The sequence below is a fragment of the Ruditapes philippinarum genome, unplaced genomic scaffold, assembly GCF_026571515.1.
Source record: "Ruditapes philippinarum isolate M1 unplaced genomic scaffold, ASM2657151v2 ctg515_1_1_1_1, whole genome shotgun sequence".
Lineage (NCBI taxonomy): Eukaryota > Metazoa > Mollusca > Bivalvia > Venerida > Veneridae > Ruditapes > Ruditapes philippinarum.
Window position 1 is genome coordinate 285,553 of NW_026861754.1, and position 21,835 is coordinate 307,387.

A 21,835-nucleotide genomic window follows, 5' to 3' on the forward strand; every position below is an offset into this window, starting at 1 on the left:
TAAAAGGGGCCCAAAAATTTTTCAAAAATAAAATTTATTTCCCGAGAAATCAAAATTGGGCCCATGTTTGAAAATAATATACAGCATACCAAATACAAGCTGAATCAGTTTAAAGGCCTTTTAAAAAGTTTTTTGCAGAAACCAATAATTTCAAGCAAAAATTTTCTTTAAAAGGGGGTTAACTTTTTTTCAATAATTGCCCGATTGCAACAAACTCAAAAATTAAAATTTATTTTAAAAAAAACTAAAGGGAGAGAACCCTTTTACAAAAAAACAAAAAAAGGGCACCATTTTTTTATTTAACAGAGAAATAATATTAAAAATCATGATCCATGCTACTTTCTAAAATGATTTTAGTCAGCCATAGAATTTTCAAAAGGTTTTCCCTTTAAAAAAATCACATATTTTCTGAAGGGAGATTTTAGAAATTTATGCTCCTGCAATTTTTCAAAGCTTCTTTTTTGAAGTCAAAAAATAAAATGTTCGTAATATCATGACCTTTTGTGGGTAAGCTATAAATAATATATGAACATTACAAATACTACATATTTTTCTTTTAATTTGTATATCAGTACTAAGCTAAGTTACTTTATATTTTTTACCAAAAACTGACAAAAGCACTCCTAAAAATCCAATCTTCACTGATTTGACATTCACTATAGAGTACAAAATGATCATATGAACCGCATCATGACAAAATCAACATAGTGCATTTGCAACCAGCATGGATCCAGACCAGCCTCTGATCAGGATCCATGCTGTTCCCTTTCAGTTTCTCTACTTGTAATAGGGTGTGTAGGCGAACAGCATGGATCCTGATCAGACTGCACGGATGCGCAGGCTGGTCATGATCCATGCTGGTCGCAAACGCACTATGTTGGTTTTGTCATGACGCAGCTCAATTATATCTTATCACAGCTAGCTTGTATAAGAGCAAGAGAAACATTTTAAATAATGAGTAGTTTACTGAATAAAAATACATGTGCAAAGTACATAATTATACATTAACATGAATATGAATGACAATTTGCAAATTAAAGTGAAAGTAAAAAAGTGCCTAAAATAATAAACACTATTACCGTATATACTTAAATACAAAATTTAATATGAATGTTAACTACATACATATTATGTGCCTAAAAAATATTTAGATAAACAATGTGCTTAAAATTAGAATTTAATCTTTATGTTTACAGTTGCCATAAAATTACAAAATTAAATATTCAACAATGTGACTGAAATTACAACATTTAGTATTCAAATAAACAATGTGTTTAAAATTGCATATTAATTTAATATTCAAATAATCAATGTGGCTAAAATTATATAATTTAATATTCAAATAAACAATGTGCCTAAAATTAAAAAATTCAATATTCAAATAAACAATGCCTAAAATTACATAATTTAATATTCAAATAAACAATGTGTCGAAAATTACAAAATTTGATATGCAAATAAAAAAAAAGTGCCTAAAACTACATTCAAATTAACAATGTGCCTAAAATTAAAAAAATCAATATTCAAATAAAAAATATGCTGGAAATTACAAAATCTAATATTCAAAAACAAGAGCTGTCGGTAGGACAGCAACGCTCGACTATTCTTAGTGCTTGATAGTAAAAAAAATGCTTGATACAGTTACCTCCTCCTGTTTACAGGTTGGGGTCATGATGGTGAACAAGTGTGCAAAGTTTCAAAGCCATATGTCAATGGACTTTGAAAATATTTGAACTATTACAAAAACTTTAACGTAAATTCTAAGTCGAAAAAGGGGCATAATTCTGTCAAAATGCTTGATAGAGTTACCTCCTCCTGTTTACAGGTTTGGGTCATGATGTTGAACAAGTGTGCAAAGTTTCAAAGCCATATGTCAATGGACTTTGAAAATATTTGAACTATTACAAAAAGTTTATCGTAAATTCTAAGTCGAAAAAGGGGCATAATTCTGTCAAAATGCTTGATAGAGTTACCTCCTCCTGTTTACAGGTTGGGGTCATGATGTTGAACAAGTGTGCAAAGTTTCAAAGCCATATGTCAATGGACTTTGAAAATATTTGAACTATTACAAAAAGTTTATCGTAAATTCTAAGTCGAAAAAGGGGCATAATTCTGTCAAAATGCTTGATAGAGTTACCTCCTCCTGTCTACAGGTTGGGGTCATGATGTTGAACAAGTGTGCAAAGTTTCAAAGCCATATGTTAATGGACTTTGAAAATATTTGAACTATTACAAAAACTTTAACGTAAATTCTAAGTCGAAAAAGGGGCATAATTCTGTCAAAATGCTTGATAGAGTTACCTCCTCCTGTCTACAGTTGGGGTCATGATGGTGAACAAGTGTGCAAAGTTTCAAAGCCATATGTCAATGGACTTTGAAAATATTTGAACTATTACAAAAACTTTAACGTAAATTCTAAGTCGAAAAAGGGGCATAATTCTGTCAAAATGCTTGATACAGTTACCTCCTCCTGCTTACAAGTTGGGGTCATGAGGGTGAGCAAGTGTGCCAAGTTTTAAAGCCATATGTAAATGGACTTTGAAACTATTTGAGGGATTACAAAAATTTTACGAAAATTCTAAGTAAAAAAGGTGCATAATTCTGTCAAAATGCTTGATACAGTTATCACCTCCTGTAAACATGTTGGGGTCATGATGGTGAACAGGTGTGCAAAGTTTCAAAGCCATAAGTCAATGGACTTCGAAAATATTTGAGGTATTACAAAAACTTAACGTAAATTATAAGTCGAAAAACTGGCATTATTCTGTCAAAATGCATAACAAAAACTTTCACGAAAATTCTAAGTCAAAAAAGGAGCATAATTCTGTCAAAATGCTTGATAAAGTTACCTCCTCCTGTCTACAGGTTGGGGTCATGATGGTTAACAAGTGTGCAAAATTTCAAAGCCATATGTCAATGGACTTTGAAAATATTTGAACTATTACAAAAACTTTAACGTAAATTCTAAGTCGAAAAAGGGGCATAATTCTGTCAAAATGCTTGATAGAGTTACCTCCTCCTGTCTACAGGTTGGGGTCATGATGGTGAATATGTGTGCAAAGTTTCAAAGCCATATGTCTATGGACTTTGAAAATATTTGAACTATTACAAAAACTTTAACATAAGTGGTTACGCCGACGCCGACGCCGACGCTCGGGTGACTGCAATAGCTCTACTTATTCTTATCGAATAGTCGAGCTAAAAACAATGTGACTGAAATTACATAATTTAATATTTATATAAACAATGTGCCTAAAGTAACACAATTTAATAGTTATATAAATGACATGATTTGACAGGATGATCATCTTTATTTCATCTACATAAGACCAGTCCACTTTGTAATTTACATATCACGTTAGCTGGGAACGGCCTGATAGAGGTGAAGGACAAAACTTATCCCATGACTATCTCTTAGCGGTTCAATAATAAAAAAATTAACACTGAAACTTGCCTATAATTATTACCTTTAAGTAATGAAGTTGAAGAAATCCTTTTTCAGGATTCATTCCATTGCTCACGTACGCTGCTCTTTTGTTATCACATTCTTCCTTTCTGAAAACAAACCAAACATTCTTGGTATATGGATTATTTCCAATATCTTATCCTTACTAATAGCAAGTTTTCTTATATGAGAATTATATAAACTGGAGAGAGCTTATAAATAAGCATTCCATGTTTAAATGTTATTCAGGGTATCCCAAAGATTTCAATAAAAACATTATTTAATTATGCGGCAGATAAAGAGGCATAATTTTGTTAAAATTAAAAATAACAGAGTTATTTTACATGCCTACAAGTGAATATGGACATTTTAACCAAGTATTCTAGGTCTCATAGCAATATCTCAGTTGCTTGGCTCAGAAGATTCAGTGAAAAAAAGAAATGGTACAAAAACCTTTACTAAATTATGGCTTTCCAAAGTTGCATAACAGAGACATATACTCTTGATACAAATAGTTTAAATAGTCAAAGTTGATTGATTCCTTGAAGTCTTTATAATCTATGTGACTGGTTTGGAGTCAATTTTAGCGACCATAATTTAAACATTCGGTGATGCTACATGGCAAATATCTATGCTCTTGGTACTGCGGTTTTTGAGAAGAAGAAATTTAAGACATGTTTACTTAATAAGTCTATATTACCTAAGTGACAACCAGAGTTGGGCCACTTTTGACCCCAGGGGCATGACTTATGTAATATGTAGACATCAGAAAAGCAAAGATACCTGCCAAATATCATGGCATTTTTTTTTTCACACATTAAGACTCAAATGTGTTTTCCTTTACAGACAGTCACCCAAGGGGCCGGGCAAATTTTGAAACAGAGGGCATTATTAATATAACTCTTGTACAGGACCACAAAGTTATGCTAGATGCCAAATGTCTAACATTTCAAAAGATTTCATTTTCAGTCTTATTTTTAGCTCTTGTGGCCTATTTATGCATCAGACTGGAACTATTTATATAACTTTTGTAGACAGTCATCTAAGGATCATTGCTGTGACATTTGGCCATCATATTAAAGTTCACTTTAAGCAATTTGTGCTCAGCTGAGCTATAACGTGAAGGGTTAGAATGAACAAATCAATAATCAAATTTTGCAGAAAATCGTCATTTTTAGTTTTATTATGACTTGTTAAGACAAGATGTCTTTCAAAGTAAAATTTTCTTAACGAACAACAAGACTGCCAATCCATAAAGCTTCCTTTGAGAAAGTTTTGCTCAGGTGAGCTAAACAAGAGGGCCATGATGGCCCTGAAGTCGCTCACCTGTACATAGGCCCCCGGAGCAGGGCCAGTTTAAAGCCCGGGGCTTTTATTTGAACAAACTTTGAAGACAACCATTAGAAGATGTTTCATGCTAAACATCTAAGGTCTAGCTCGTTGGGATTTTTAAAAGAAGATTTTTTAAAGTTTTTTCTTTACACATATAGTTAAAAACAATGACACACCTGGGGCAGGGCCAGTTTTGACCCCAGGCCTTTTATTTGAACAATCTTTGTAGACACTTACTAGAAGATGTTTCATGCTAAATATCTTAGCTCTAGCTATTGGAGTTTTTTAAAAGAAGATTTTTAAGTTTTTGCTATATGTATATAGGGAAAATCAATGACCCCCTGGGGCGGGGCCAATTTTGACCCCAGGGCTTTTATTTGAACAAACTTGGTAGACATCTATTAGAAGATGTTTCATGCTAAATATCTTAGCTCTAGCTCTTTTGGTTCTTTAAAAGAAGATTTTTTAAGTTTTTACTATATGCATATAGGGAAAATCAATGACCCCCTGGGGTGGGGCCAATTTTGACCCAAGGGCTTTTATTTGAACAAACTTGGTAGACACTCACCAGAAGATGTTTCATGCCAAAAATCTAAGCTCTAGCTCTTTGGGTTTTTTAGAAGAAGATATTTTAAGTTTTTTCTTTTGGTTGCCATGGCAACCAGAGTTCTGCATGGAATTAAATTCTTTGAACAATTTTCAATGGTGACCACCAAAGGAACATTCCTGTGAAGTTTGGATGAAATTGGCTTAGTGGTTTATGAGGAGATGTCATTTAAAGTAAAAGTTTACGGACGACGGACGGACGCCGGACGCCGGACGAAAAGCGATCACAAAAGCTCACCCTGTCACTTTGTGACAGGTGAGCTAAAAAGGATAAGAATAAAACAAGGTTTGACAATTCCTACAATGTCAAAGTATGTATGAGTAGGGCATCTCTCCATATGTATAAATGTAATACTAACTATATTACCATAGTCTACCTAGATATTATATTTTCGAATCTTAAAACTTACCCAAATAAAAACAAGAGGGCCATGATGGCCCTGAGGTCGCTCACCTGTATATAGGTCGCCCCAACCCCCCCCCCCCCCCCCCCCCCAAAACATTGCAGGGCCAATTTAACTAAAGGCTTTTATTTGCACAAACTTGGTAGACACCCATAAGAAAATGTTTCATGCTAAACATCTAAGCTCTAGCTCATTGGGCTATTTAAAAGAAGACTTTTTTAAAGTTTTTACTATACACATATAGTTAAAAACAATGACACGCCTGGGGCCGGGCCAGTTATGACCCCAGGGTTTTTATTTGAACAAACTTTGTAGACACTTACTAGAATATGTTTCATGCTTAATATCTAAACTCTAGCTATTTGGGTTTTTTCAAAGAAGATTTTAAGTTTTTGCTATACACATATAAGGAAAATCAATGACCCCGGGGCAGGGCCAATTTTGACCCCAGGTCTTTTATTTGAACAAACTTTGTAGACACTCACTAAAAGATGTTTCATGCTTAATATCTTAACTCTAGCTATTTGGGTTTTTTCAAAAAAGATTTTTTAAGTTTTTGCTATACACATATAAGGAAAATCTATGACCCCCGGGGCGGGGCCAATTTTGACCCCAGGGCTTTTATTTGAACAAACTTGGTAGACACCTATTAGAACATGTTTGATGCTAAATATCTTAACCATAGCTCTTTGAGTTCTTTAAAAGAAGATTTTTAAGTTTTTACTATATGCATATATAGGGAAAAATCAATGAGCCCCCCGGGCGGGGTCAATTTTGACCCCAGGGCTTTTATTTGAACAAACTTGGTAGACACTTATTAGAACATGTTTCATGCTAAATATCTTAGCTCTAACTCTTTTGGTTCTTTAAAAGAAGATTTTTTAAGTTTTTACTATATGCATATAGGGAAAATCAATGACCCCCTGGGGCGGGGCCAATTTTGACCCCAGGGCTTTTCTTTGAACAAACTTGATAGACACCTATTAGAACATGTTTGATGCTCAATATCTTAGCCATAGCTCTTTGAGTTCTTTAAAAGAAGATTTTTTAAGTTTTTCACTATATGCATATAGGGAAAATCAATGACCCCCCGGGGCGGGGCCAATTTTGACCCCAGGGCTTTTATTTGAACAAACTTGGTAGACACTCACTAGAAGATGTTTCATGCCAAATATCTAAGCTCTAGCTCTTATGGTTTTTTAAAAGAAGATATTTAAAGTTTTTTCTTTCGGTTGCCATGGCAACCAGAGTTCTGCATGGAATTAAATTCTTTGAACAATTTTTAAAGGTGACCACCAAAGGAACATTCCTGTGAAGCTTGGATGAAATTGGCCTTGTGGTTTATGAGAAGATGTCATTTAAAGTAAAAGTTTACGGACGACGGACGACGGACGGACGACGGACGGACGACGGACGCCGGACGAAAAGCGATCACAAAAGCTCACCTTGTCACTTTGTGACAGGTGAGCTAAAAAATCTATATAAATAAATATATAAACAAGAGGGCCATGATGGCCCTGAGGTCGCTCACCTGTATATAGGCCCCCCCCAACCCCCCCCCCCCCCCCCCAACGTTGCAGGGCCAATTTAACCCAAGGGCTTTTATTTGCACAAACTTGGTAGACACCCATAAGAAGATGTTTCATGCTAAACATCTAAGCTCTAGCTCATTGGGCTTTTTAAAAGAAGATTTTTTTAAAGTTTTTACTATACACATATAGTTAATAAATGACACCCCTGGGGCCGGGCCAGGGCTTTTATTTGAACAAACTTTGTAGACACTTACTAGAAGATGTTTCATGCTTAATATCTAGACTCTATCTATTTGGGTTTTTTCAAAGAAGATTTTAAGTTTTTGCGATACACATATAAGGAAAATCAATGACCCCCGGGGTGGGGCCAATTTTGACCCCAGGTCTTTTATTTGAACAAACTTTGAAGACACTCACTAAAAGATGTTTCATGCTTAATATCTTAACTCTAGTTATTTGGGTTTTTTCAAAGAAGATTTTAAGTTTTTGCTATACACATATAAGGAAAATCAATGACCTCTGGGGCGGTGCCAATTTTGACCCCACGGCTTTTATTTGAACAAACTTGGTAGACACCTATTAGAACATGTTTGATGCTAAATATCTTAGCCATAGCTCTTTGAGTTCTTTAAAAGAAGTTTTTTTAAGTTTTTACTATATGCATATAGGGAAAATCAATGACCCCCCGGGGGCGGGGCCAATTTTGACCCCAGGGCTTTTATTTGAACAAACTTGGTAGACACTTATTAGAACATGTTTCATGCTAAATATCTTAGCTCTAACTGTTTTGGTTCTTTAAAAGAAGATTTTTTAAGTTTTTACTATATGCATATAGGGAAAATCAATGACCCCCTGGGGCGGGGCCAATTTTGATCCCAGGGCTTTTATTTGAACAAACTTGGTAGACACCTATTAGAACATGTTTGATGCTCAATATCTTAGCCATAGCTCTTTGAGTTCTTTAAAAGAAGATTTTTTAAGTTTTTACTATATGCATATAGGGAAAATCAATGACCCCCGGGGCGGGGCCAATTTTGACCCCAGGGCTTTTATTTGAACAAACTTGGTAGACACCCATTAGAACATATTTCATGCTAAATATCTTAGCTCTATCTCTTTGGGTTCTTTAAAAGAAGATTTTTTAAGTTTTTACTATATGCATATAGGGAAAATCAATGACCCCCCGGGGCGGGGCCAATTTTGACCCCAGGGCTTTTATTTGAACAAACTTGGTAGACACTCACTAGAAGATGTTTCATGCCAAATATGTAAGCTCTAGCTCTTATGGTTTTTTTAAAAGAAGATATTTAAAGTTTTTTCTTTCCATGGCAACCAGAATTCTGCATGGAATTAAATTCTTTGAACAATTTTTAAAGGTGACCACCAAAGGAACATACCTGTGAAGTTTGGATGAAATTGGCTTTGTGGTTTATGAGGAGATGTCATTTAAAGTAAAAGTTTACGGACGGACGATGGACGGACGACGCCGGACGGACGGACGACGGACGGACGACGGACGAAAAGCGATCACAAAAGCTCACCCTGTCACTTTGTGACAGGTGAGCTAAAAAGAAAAGAAAAAGAAACAGAAACATTTCCATAAACATATCAATGAAGCAAGTCTTTAACTGTACTGTACTCTTTACTATTACATTTAGTTCAGTACCTTAGCATCTGTAAATCTTTATCTGTTGATTGTAACTCTGCTTGTAATGTTCTGTATTTAAGATAATCAGTAATCTCCCTTTCTTCTTTCAATTCTTCCTCACTTAACTGTGATAAAAACAGAAAATTGTATAAACTAAACAATCTTAAATTAGAAGGAACAGCAGTATTACTAAAATACTTCAATAATAGATTGCTTACATGATACTCTAAAATCATGAGGGAAGATTGTAATTATTTACTTTCAATAAGATATTTTGTTTCATGTTGATCTAATGCAAAAAGGCTCAAAGCCTAATAAAACAAGACAAGACATTAAACCAACATTCCATAACCTAGCTTCCTCAAATGAAAGAATCTAAAATCCCTGGTTGGATTCAAATCTATAGCAGTGAGGGGCAACTTGTTTGAAATCAACAATCTTAACCACTCGTTCATAGTCACCTCAATCACAAATTCAATATGTGAAATAAAGGATCTGGTTCAGTCAATCATGAACCAAAGCATGAAGATTAAAGACAACATCTGACTTCAGAATATCGATATGTAATAACTGGAATCATGAACAATAAATCTAAAACATTATTTTTTTATCTTATACCTGTGTTGTTGGTCCATGTATCATAAATTCAGTATATGTAGCAAATCCTTCACTCAGCCATTCTTCATGCCAATCACATGGTCCAATAGCAAGACCAAACCATGAATGACTCAGCTCATGTGATACACGAATCAGCATGTGACCATCTTGTGAAAGCACTGACTGTGACAGAAACATTAAACTTGGACTGAAATAAAATCAAAAGTTATTACCCTCCAATAGTATAACTATCAATTTCATAATAATGGTCATCTGCCTATCACAGGTGTCCTTTCTATAGAGTAAACAGTCATCAGCAGAATTTTAATGACCAATTTTGTAAACAGACTTATCCAGACCTGTTTACCCCATTAATGCCCTGTCAGTAGTCGGAAAGTGGTTTATCAGTAGTTTTAGACACTTGTCAGTAGTTTTTAGGCCCCAAATTTATAACCACACTTGGTCACTAATTAAAGTCAAAAATGACAACAGGAAACAGTTAGACGGTAGCTGATTTCTTGCGTTTTACCGGCGATTCCTCGCCTGCCGGGCCGCTCAATTATCGGAAAGTGCTCAATTAATAGAAAGAGTACAAATTTCTGTAGAATTTTTGTTATTAATTCGTAGTGCGTAGTTTATGCGGCGAATCCGTAGGAAATATGGACAATCCATAGTGGTAAACACGTTATCTAAAAGTAAGCAATTGTTTTGAATATATAGTAAAACTGATTATATTATAATTACAAATGATGTTTTAATAGTAAAACTGATTACATTATAATTACAAATGATGATTTAGTTAAATGATTATTGATACTGCAACTGCTTTATTCATCTCCTTAATATATTTATTACCAGTTTGCCAATGGTGATCTAGGTATTTGTATAAAAACTATATACATATAGACTGCTGCCTATAGTTTAAAATTAGTTTTTGAATTTTGAAAAATAATGACTCCAAATAATTTTATGAAAGAAACAGCTTTGAATATTTCTTTTAGATCAAAATAATAGTGTACACACAAAATCACTGCTAAATGATTAAAAACCCTAAGGCTACTTAAAATAGCAAGATAGTATTTTGTTCCAGAACATTTTATTCTGTTTACATAAAATATTCATATGAGTTAAATAAGCAAGACACTCAATGTTACAATATATTCTTTTAAGAATTAACCATTTTTTTTATAAATGAAACAAAATAATTTTTAGTATTTCATAAGATATAGCTTTATACCCTTTAAATACATCTTTTCATCTCTCACTGAGGTATATATTATTTCACTTTACACCTTATGTCTATATTGCAAATAATTATGTATGTTTAACTAGCTGTCTATCTATAAAACCAGTTGTCACAAGATTTGATTAAAAAAGGATTTAATGACATTTCTCATAAAATATATCAGCAAAATTGATATATAATGATACCTTTAATAGGTGAAAATATATTTATATAATTATTCTTTTATAGTTCAAAGAATACTTAAAGGAGAAATGCTAAACAAATAAAAATAAAATAGAAAGTCAAAGATATGCAAAAGATAATAAAGAAATATACTCTGAAATGAATTAAAAATTATATTTTTGCAATATTCTTAACCAAATTAGAGTGAAAAGTGTTGCAGCACATTTCCATTTAGGGTTATTTTTGACAATTAAAATATTTATTCTGGAAAAACTAAGTGAGCAAATCATCTAAACTTTTGCACACATACAAGGTATTGGTCTAGACCTACATCAAATCTCATTACTCTTGAAAAATTATTTCCAGTCCCATCATGTCAAAAAAAACTCAGTGAAGTCCCTTTAATATAATTCTCCAGTGAAGTCCCTTTAATATAATTCTGTAACAAAAGACAGCTCAATAATTTTATCTATCCTCTACCACCTGTCTACCTCTTCAAGAAAGCAGTGTTAAACTGCATGTAGTAAGATAAAAATTATATTTCTTTTTTTCTTTTTCTCTGTGAAAACCAAAATATTTATTTCTAACCATGGTTTTGAAAACAGTTTTCAAATAACAAAATACAGAAATAATCAAACATTCCTCTGTCTCTCTTTGTTTACCTTGCCATTCCAAGACTAGCAAAGCTTGCAGGTACAATCAGTATATCTAGACGCTTGAATGGATGAGGACCGAGAAGGGAAACAGCCGATTCCATACATCTTGGCACGTAAGGACAAAGAATAGAGCTAGCAGTTTCTTTGTGACATTTTGGAGTGAACAAACGACAGGGTAACTGTCCCTTTGGAATTGATGTCCTGCAATTAAATTTCAATGTCATCACTCATATGATAATTAACAATCTTTCAGTAGGATATAATTTCAATCAGTTTTCTACAATTGTATGTCTCGATCTGCCATGTAAATAAAGAGATATCAATGTAATTAAAATTTCAATATGATCATGACAAGAATTTCATTCTAATGGACAATTTTTCTTAACAAGGGTGGTGAATAAAGTAAGCATGTAAGTTATTCCCTAATTAATGAAGCATCATACTGTTGGTGTTTAACTACGGAGTTTTCATACCCTTCAATAAAGCCATAAGTTACATGTATGTTTTTTGATGGTCCTGAAATATCTCATCTCATTTTTACTGGGAATAAATCAATAAGAATTGATATATTCATGATTACAGGTAATAACTAGGATATTTTGATAAGACAACATAGTCATTTTGTTAAATTGGAAAAAATTATCGTAAATATTTACGAATGAAAGTAGAAACGAATACGATTAAACCTGTGAAAATGGGGGCCTTATGTGGGAGTATAAAAATGTCACTGTAAACATCGTTTAAAATTGCTGGCAAAAACAAAAACTTATGGCACATTAAGTATACAGTAATACTATATATTGACTAATAAACAATAGTGATCAGTGATCATATGTGTTGCTTAATGATAGCCAATAGCATGTTGTAGTTACTGTGTAGCAGGAGGCACAAAAATCATTGGCAGGCCAAAACGTATTTTTACTCAAGGGCCTTAACTCAGCCAAAAATCATTCAACTGGAAAACCCATTAATTAGGCACAATGTAGTTGAAGTATCAAATCATGTACTACAGTTTTACTCAAATTGCATTAGAACTATAAGACATCTAGTCTGGACAAAACTTTAAAAAAAATAAAAATCATTGAGGGGCCATAACTCTGACAAATCATTGAATCAGAAAATGCCAGTACTATTCACAACTAAACTTGGTACTGCACCAGTTGTTCAGACAAGTTTTGTGACGGATGGATGGACAGACAGACAGACGAGAGAGAAGTGATCCCCTTACGTCACGCTACAGAAACCACATTGAATCTCAGGTAAGTAAAATGGTTTTCATTTATCCCAAAATATGAATTATGCAATAAGTACATGTTACTTAGATATGATAATATGATTCAAATTTATGCAATGATACACTTATCTTCCTATACTTTATACAATGCTACAAAATCCTGATGTGTCTGTTGAAGAAGTTTCTAGAGTTACAAAATCTCCATTAGTTATATTACATTATTTTATATTTTTAATCTCTGTAAAATAGTTTTTAACCCATGTTGACACTGATGAATTAAAACAAATTTACTATTGATAATTTTGATACATTCCTAAGTTGAAATTTAATTCAGATACCTTGAGGTAATCTCCACTTCTTCCCAGTATCCTACAGCTAATGCTAGAGTGGAGCTGGGAACCTCCAGGTCTGTGTGGTAGATGTATGTTGTCATATCTATATAGAAAACAAGAAAATAACTGAGTAATCTTCTCCCTCAAATATACATAATGTACAGAATATAACAATAGAATTCAACATACATGTAATATAGACTTCAAAACAGATAAAATGAAACAGAAATTTCAGTGTTCACATAATATAAAGACTTCTTTCACATAATGCCAACTTCCTATTACTTTCATTTTCACATCTTGCTTACTAACTTTTTTCTCTCACATACCTTCTTCACATAATGCAACTTCGATCTCACTTATTACAAGTAATGCTCACTTCTTTCACATTATGCTTAATTCCCATTTCTTTTCCTACAATTCTTATAACTTATTTCTTTTCAAATAATTAATTAATTAATAATAATTAATTTTCATATTACTTCTTTGAGTTTCACATAATGCTTCATCTTTCTTCTTTCATATAATTCTTACTTCTTACTAAACATAATGCATATTTCTTTTTATGCTTCTTACTTCCTTATCATTATTTTAGCTTCATATCCTTTTCACATAATTATGCTACATGACTGTAACACTGACTACGTATTGTTATTATATAATGCTTACTTCTTTCTTAAGTCATTTTTTTTTTAATTTGTAATTTTATTAGCCCCGTCATAGGTACAAAGGGGTCCGGGACATATGCTACTTATCGTTTAACAAAATGCTTACTTTGTTTTGTTCACATATGGAACATACATTTTTTTTTAATAATGTTTACTACCCTCTTCTTTTAGCAACTTCCAAGCACACTAGACAGTTTACAATTTTCTTTCTAGGTCAGTGACCAACAATTAATTATCTGATGTTTGTAAATTCAATATACATGTAATATCTTATGTAGTTAAAAAGATAAAACTTGGATGGTAAAAACATAAAGAGGAATTTTCCATGATGGTAAATAAGAATAATTTAGTAAAGATAAATGCCAGTTATAGGTTCTGGTTGGTGACCAACAATCATAATCCCAAAGGCCACAGTGTTTGTGGCCATAGAACTTGAATGCAAATATTCACCAGGAATTAATTAATCTGATCTCACTAAATTCTGTGAAAATCAATGCTGAAATTAAGTCTTAAAGGGACTTCACTGATTTTTTTTGACACGACTGGACAGAGTGTACCATTTTATGTAGTTCTGAGACAATAATTTGTGTGCACATTTTCAGATCATTCCCTCTCCCTGTTTTTTTCTCAGAATCATCATTTCTTGTTGTGTAAAATGACAAAATAAATGACACTAAAATCAGGCTAAGAATCACATAAAGAAATCATTCAATTTAGTTGTCAACAATTTTTCTATTATCCTTTGTAGATTTTTCCATAATAAGTGCTTCACTTGATCTATGCAAGAATTTCAAATTTTGTGTTTTAGGCTTTTATTATTTTAGGCTTTTTGAAGTGAAGCTCTTTTAAATAGTGACCAACAGTTATTACGAAGCCTGAAGACTGGTTTAAAATTTCAGTGGTAAATGTGACATGAAGCTGCATCTGTTAAATAATCATCATACCAGGGTGAGTAGCATATCCCCACTATTCTCATTATATAGTCAAGCTAAGTTACAGTTTGTCCTACCTGTCCCTGATGATGAATCTATGATCTCAGGATTTGTATCTCCACTCATCAATACAGTCATACCCTCTGGGACATTTATGTACGCTTGCCATGTAGATAGGGCTCCAGGCACATCCTGACTGGGAAACAGTGATCTATTGTTGATCCAATGTCCATGAGTGTAAACACACGGCCTAAAATAAATATGAGAAAAAAAAACATATTTAACTCCAATCTAATGCATTTAAAATAATAAAATAGAAAATATCAATAACTTCTAAATGGAGAATTATTCAAAGTATTTGTGTTTGAAATGATTCAATATTTCAAGTTGACAACTTAAAAAAATTGAAATACTGAAATAAAGATCACCTTCCATCCTGATCATTGGTCCATTTTAAAGATGGACCACACTGCTGAGTTTGATAAGAGATTCTTATACATCTAGGAAATAGAGCTGAAGTCGTTATCCCAGGTTTCCAAATCTTAAGGAAGGTTTTTTCAGAGCAAAACTCCAAAGGATTGGCATCAAAGTCTTGTATAAAATCATTTAGTCTTGTATTATTTGCCTTGTTGTCTAGGTCAAATCCATTTTTCAAATTGATCTCCTGCACTGAAGTCACTATTAAATCCCAAGCATCTAAAACCAGAACGAAATCTTGAGAAGTTTTAGTCATATCATTGTCAATAACTTTATCACATTGGTCTAAAATACTAGTGGAAGCATCTATATGGTTTGCAATGGACTTGAATATGTATGATCACAGTTTAAAGAGTCGGTTTCTTGGATAATATTTGCAGATATATTGCACCTATCTTTAATACTGCTATGTTTCAACACGGAATCACAACTAAGTCTGATTGTATTATTAGGGTTTTGCTCTTTAGTCTCTTCATTTTGACTTTCTATATTAATTTCATGAATATTGTATTCTGTCACTCTATGTTCACAACCACAGTAACCATTTTGCTTTATTTCCACCTTATCCTCCTTTACTTGATTTACAACACTGTAATCACAAAATTTAGAGCATTTTGTTTCTGTGCATGTAGCATAATGTTCACAATTAGAAGGTGTGTGATGATATAATTTCTGGCTCTTATCCCTGTTAATTATCTTGTTTTCAGTTATATTGTTTTGTGGTAAATTAGCATTTGACCTTACTTCATTTTTACTCTCAGAATGTGAACAAATTGAAAAATCCCTAGAGGAAAGCACAAGAAGAACACTGCCTTTGAACTGTTTGTTGGCCAGATCACATGTAAGTTCAATGTTGCAATGAGCGACTCTAATGTCTTCAATGTTAGAATGTAATGGAAGATCAAGATCACTTTTGCCCTCTGTGTCAGCCATTTAACATCAGTCTGTCTCAATGTGACTTTACAGAGTTATCATCGCACACAAATCTGTAATATAGTTAAATAATAATACTACAATTCTATTTTCCACAGGTCACTAAATGACCATGAGACATAGAGAGTTCCCAATAATGTATAAAATTAAAATTGTGCATGAATCAGTGAAATAGATAAATATGCACATAAAAAAAAAATACCTACTGCATGCACTGCAAAAAAAATGACCAAAAAAAAAAAGAATTTTAAACTACAGATAATCTGCTTGAAGAACATTTTTATAACATTTAAACCATTTCCGTATCGGTATGTATTTTTCCACCTTTCAACTACCTTTGTTTAAAAAAATTAAAGCAAGCAAAAATTATGCAACAAAGTAATATTTCAATTGATGATCAGTAACCTTTAGATAGAGGTCATACAAGTTCATGCAAGCTTGGCATGGAAAATTATTGATTGAAAATGAAAATGATGTTACCTGTACGAAATTTTGGCACGGATTCTGGGCGTAAATGGCACGGAATTGGGATGGAATCATTGCTTTCTGGGCGGACTAAGCACGGAAAAGCAAATTCCGTGTCAGTCCGCCCCACACGGAAAACATTTCTGGGCGTAAAACAAGAACCATTCCGGGCGGAATTTTATTACGGGCGGAATTTTGTACCTTGGATGGAATTTCAAACTTAACTTTTTCTTGAGATAGAATGGGGCGGAATTCAGAACTTTGATTTTTCTGTCCGGCGTAATTTCAATCTTAGTCATTTGAGGTGGAATTATTTTACACTTAGAATTTTTTGTTTGGAAGTTTTCACTGAATACTTCATTAAATCAGTACACAAGAATGGAAATTCAACAATTAAAAGATAATTGGTGAAATAATCGAAGTGTTATTTATATCTGTTATTTAAACAGATTTTGTCAAACATTATTAATTTTCAAAAGAGCTAAAATCTAATGCTAAATTTTATTTAATTTTCTATATCACATAACTTATTTTGAGTACTATATACATTACTAAAGATACTGAAGTAAAATGTAAATTGTATGCTATTTAATTAAATTATTACATATCTAAATGCATGAGTAATTCTTCCCTGCAGTGTGTATCTATAGATTTTTAATTTCTTGGTAGCATGAAAGCAATTAATAGTTAAATAATTTAAGAATGATATTTTAAACTTTAATTTATGTTTTAAATGCCATATAAAATAGTACATAATCTACTAGCAAGTTTGTTTGGAAATTTGTAGACATACATTTAGATTATTTACACTTTACTCTGCCACTTATGTACAATAAACACATATATATTAATTATTGCCATTAAGTTTATGATTGTGTACAATAAACACATATATAATCATTATTGCCCATTATATACATGCACAATTAATGTGTTAAATATAATAACCACTGTGTGCTTGATAATTTCTTATAAGTCAGGATAAATAAATACTACAGACACTAAGGTTAAGATCAGATAAGACTAATGATAAACACTTGTGTTTCCCTCTATCTGATGCATGACTAATCTCCTGATGGGGCACTCTGGTATACTGACCAGACTGTTCCATGTGATTATTAAGGTAGTCTGAGCAGTATACATTTCAAAACAATCAGTTAAGAAGGTAATTGACACTTTGATTCTCTTTCAAAAACTTATTATGATTTTCAAATTCTACATTTACTTATCATTTGATATGTTTTTACACTCAATAAATGTAAAAATAAGATGGTGGGACTGTTTTGATATTTTTGGATAATCCCTGTTTCACATAATGATGGACCTGTCCGTCCAGTTAAACTGTTGAACAATTTGAAATCTCAGATATATGGGTCAGCTGCTTATTGAATGCCTACACAAAGGATCTTGCAAAATTTTGGAGATTACATCTTGTTTTTGAATGTTGTGTACATATTTTGGAATTTTCAAAGAAAACATTTATCTAAATGTGACAAGATTGTGGAATTGTTTGGTTAATTGTTGTAAATGAACTAAGAGTGAACTGAGGAAGGAAGATTATACAAAAGAATCATAGTAAAAAGTTTCAGGTAAACAACTTTTAGATACATTTATGCAAAAAATGGTTATTATAAACAAATCAAAATATATTGTGGCAGTAAGCAACAAGAGCTGTCCGTAAGACAGCGCGCTCGACTTTTTTAGTGCTTGCCTATAATACAAAACATTGACAGTTAAGGGCCATAATTCAAATAAAATCTTTGACAGAATTACCTTCTCCTGGACATGTTTGGGAATCATGATTGTAAACAAGTATTCCAACTTTCAAATTAATATCTCAAACAGTTCAGTCAAAAAGTGGACTGGTACTAAAAACTTAACCAAGATTCTAAGTCGATAAAAGGCCTTAATTTTTAAAACAAATCCTTGACAGAGTTACCTTCTCTTGCGTACAGATGGGGGTAATGATGTGAAATAGCATTAAAAGTTTCAAAGCAATATCTCAAAGGGTTAAGGCAATAAGTGGATTTTACCCATATTCAATGTATTTTCTAAGTCAAAAAGGGGCATAATTCTGTCAAAAACCTTGACAGAGTTATGTCCTCTTGTCTGTTGATGAAGGTCGTGATGGTAAACAAGTATGGTCAGTTTCAAAGCAATACCTCCAATGGTTTTGAAATAAAGTGAGGTGGTACAAAAAACTTAACCAACCTCAATACACTTTCTAAGTCAAAAAAGGGCCATAATTCTGTCAAAAACCTTGACAGAGTTATGTACTCTTGTCTGTAGATGGAGGTTATGATGGTGAACAAGTATGGTAAGTTTCAAAGCCATACTTGTAATACTTCTGAAATAAAGTGGGGTGGTACGAAAAACTTAACCAAGGTGTGACGCCAACGCCGACGCCGACGCCGACGCCGGGGCGAGTAGGATAGCTCCCCTTTTCATAGAAAAGTCGAGCTAAAAATTGTTTCTATAAAATAAGGTTAATAACCATAAAGTAATGTTGATAAAATTATTATTCAAACTACATTTACATGCTGTGAATAATTATCTGATTATTAAATCTAGATGTACATGCATGTATTACCAAATTTATTTGTTTAAAGGTCATGGTCCATAGACTAGCCTCTGTCAGCTTATGTTTTACAGTGCTAAATTTCTATAAGATCTCACATGTTATATTATACATACAATTTAAATTATGAGAATATATAATTGCAGACTGGGCCTTTGCAGACTGTGAAAATTTGCCAACTTAGTGTTTATAGTATCAGCAATATTTCACTACCTTGGAGTCTGAAAAGGTAATTACATGTATTTTTAAATATCTGAACAAACCATTTTTAGAGTACAATTGTTTCCCAGATAATGTAAAGATTATCAATTTTGACATCAAAAGTGTAATATAATGGGCAATTTTTACATCATTTGCTTACTGTGAAATGATGTTGCTATAGTATTTTTGAAACTGCATTTGCTTGAGTACAGTGTTTTAACACTCCAGATGAAATATTATAATGATACACAATTGTATTTTACCATAGAACAGAATTTGTTTCCATTCTTTTTAAATCAATTGTAATTTTTGTCCTTAAAGGTGAACGCAACTACAAGACGTGCCACTAGGAAACACTTGCACAGGACAGTAGCTGACATAATGAGGAAAAATTGTGGTTTTGATAATCAGTTTGAAAGAAAGTTTTGGTTTGTGACAGACAACATAATAGTTGAAATCAAGGTCACTGATCAAAGAAAGCAGCAGTACCTACAAAAGTCATGTACAGAATCTTGCACTTTAAAAAAGCTGTTTCAGTGACACTTCAAGTGAATGTAGGGATGTATTCTGTATGTAGACAAAAAGGATATCTTTTATTTGTGAAGAAAAACAAACTGTGATAATTTTCATATCTTAACTAATTGGATTATTGAAATACAATTAGATGTGATTATGTGATTTTAAGAGAATAATCATATAAACATACATGTATGTTTACTCATAAGCTTATAGAGAAGTTTACTTCATGAATATTGAATTAATTATTACATATAAACTATAATTTTAGATGCATATTTTTAATTAAGATAGTTTAAATACAATTGTTTAACCAGTTATTTAATTATCAATGGTCCAAAGTACATGACAAAATGGTCATCCTAAATTAAATTAAATTATAATAAAAAAACAACTGTTTATGGAATTTTGCTCTGATTATTCCGTGCCAAAATTCCGTGCTCAGATTCCGTGCCTTGAATACACCCAGAATCTGTGCCAGTTTTCCGCACGGACATTTTTCCGGCTCATTTACATATTTCGTACCAAATTCCGTGCCATTTCCGCCCAGAATCCGTGCCAGGAATTCCGTGCCAAGAGTTCCGTGCCTAAAATTCCGTTCAAAACTCCGCACGGAATTTTTCCTGCTCATTTACATATTTCGTGCCAAATTCCGTGCCATTTCCGCCCAGAATCCGCCCGTAAAATGAACCCTTATCATATACTGAAAATTTTAAAGGAATTTTAAATTTCTGGGCGTAATCCGTGCCAAATTTCCGCCCCAATTCCGGGCGTAACATTTCGTACAGGTAATTTCCTCATCAGAATATTGGACAGGCCCTGTTTGTACAAGACCTTTTCCATCTCAGCAATTAATGTCTTTGATCTCACAACAGATATGTCTCTGCTGCTAAAAGGGCAATTTTTATTGGTGTTACATGGATATCATGGAGGGAATATTTTTAAATCATCATTTTTAAATTGTATCCCCAAAATTTGGAATATGTATCCACTTTTAAAAAGGCTACTCTAATGGGCACCCTGACATCACCCAGATAAATATAGTGTTGGTGTATATTTCCTGTTCATTTGTTAGTGTTTGACACTGTACTTCTACTTTGTTCAAACCTCTTGAAAATCCTATAAATGTGTGCTTTGTAATAGTTCTTTCTTTAATAAGAAAATTAAACTGTCACATCTGAAACTAAAAATCCTTTTTAATCAAATTCCTTTCTACCAAATAAGAAGCAGTTATATCTGATTGATCGCGAAAATTTAAATGAGTAATCCCAACAGAAAAAAAAAAACATTTTAATTTTGAACTCATTTTCTGCATATAAATACAAATCATCAAATGTGAAGTTTGTTCACCACAGACTGTAATTGTATATAAAGTTCGTGCTCACACATGATATGCAATGGTAAACCGTTTTCTTTAAAATTGAGTTATGTAATGTTAAAAAATAATAATAGATCTAATAACAAGTGGTGAATTTGTCCATGCATCTGAACAAATCTAACTATTGTTAGAAATGGAAAGTTGATCTGTTGATTAACCTGGGAAATAGCACGCAATCAAATCTTCAAGCAATTTTCCATTTGTTTTAGACGTGCTGTATCTCAATCCTGCAAATAAATCAATTGACAGATAGATAGTGTTTACCTACTCTACGTTATTTAAAATGGCGTAACAAATAAAAAGGGGAGTAACTTTTACAGTCATGTATTTATTCATCTGCCTTGCAAGTAACGATATTCTGATAAACTCGAACTTTTTTATACAAATTTATCACACATAAATGAATAAATAAAATAATAACTTGATCTTATGTTATGCCTATTTGATGTCTACGTCTCACATTTTTTATGTACACTTTACCAATTTTGTACCC

At 32.7% G+C, this 21,835-nt stretch overlaps 1 protein-coding gene across 2 annotated transcripts in view; it reads right to left on the reverse strand.

Annotated features, from left to right (window-relative positions):
• The window catches only part of LOC132716708 (aminopeptidase O-like), a 30,659-nt gene extending 9,046 nt beyond the window's left edge, over window positions 1-21,613 (reverse strand). For both annotated transcript variants that reach the window (XR_009623859.1, XM_060700033.1), the window contains exons 1-8: window positions 21,501-21,613; window positions 15,223-16,257; window positions 14,872-15,044; window positions 13,201-13,297; window positions 11,635-11,829; window positions 9,586-9,772; window positions 8,986-9,092; window positions 3,468-3,555 (exon numbers count right to left, since the gene is read on the reverse strand). Coding sequence is in view for 1 of the 2 variants with exons in the window: in XM_060700033.1 (XP_060556016.1) it covers window positions 3,468-3,555; window positions 8,986-9,092; window positions 9,586-9,772; window positions 11,635-11,829; window positions 13,201-13,297; window positions 14,872-15,044; window positions 15,223-15,527 (1,152 nt within the window). In the remaining variant the exon portion in view is untranslated. The remainder of the gene's footprint in view (window positions 1-3,467; window positions 3,556-8,985; window positions 9,093-9,585; window positions 9,773-11,634; window positions 11,830-13,200; window positions 13,298-14,871; window positions 15,045-15,222; window positions 16,258-21,500) is intronic.
• Between the last annotated feature and the right edge of the window lie 222 nt (window positions 21,614-21,835).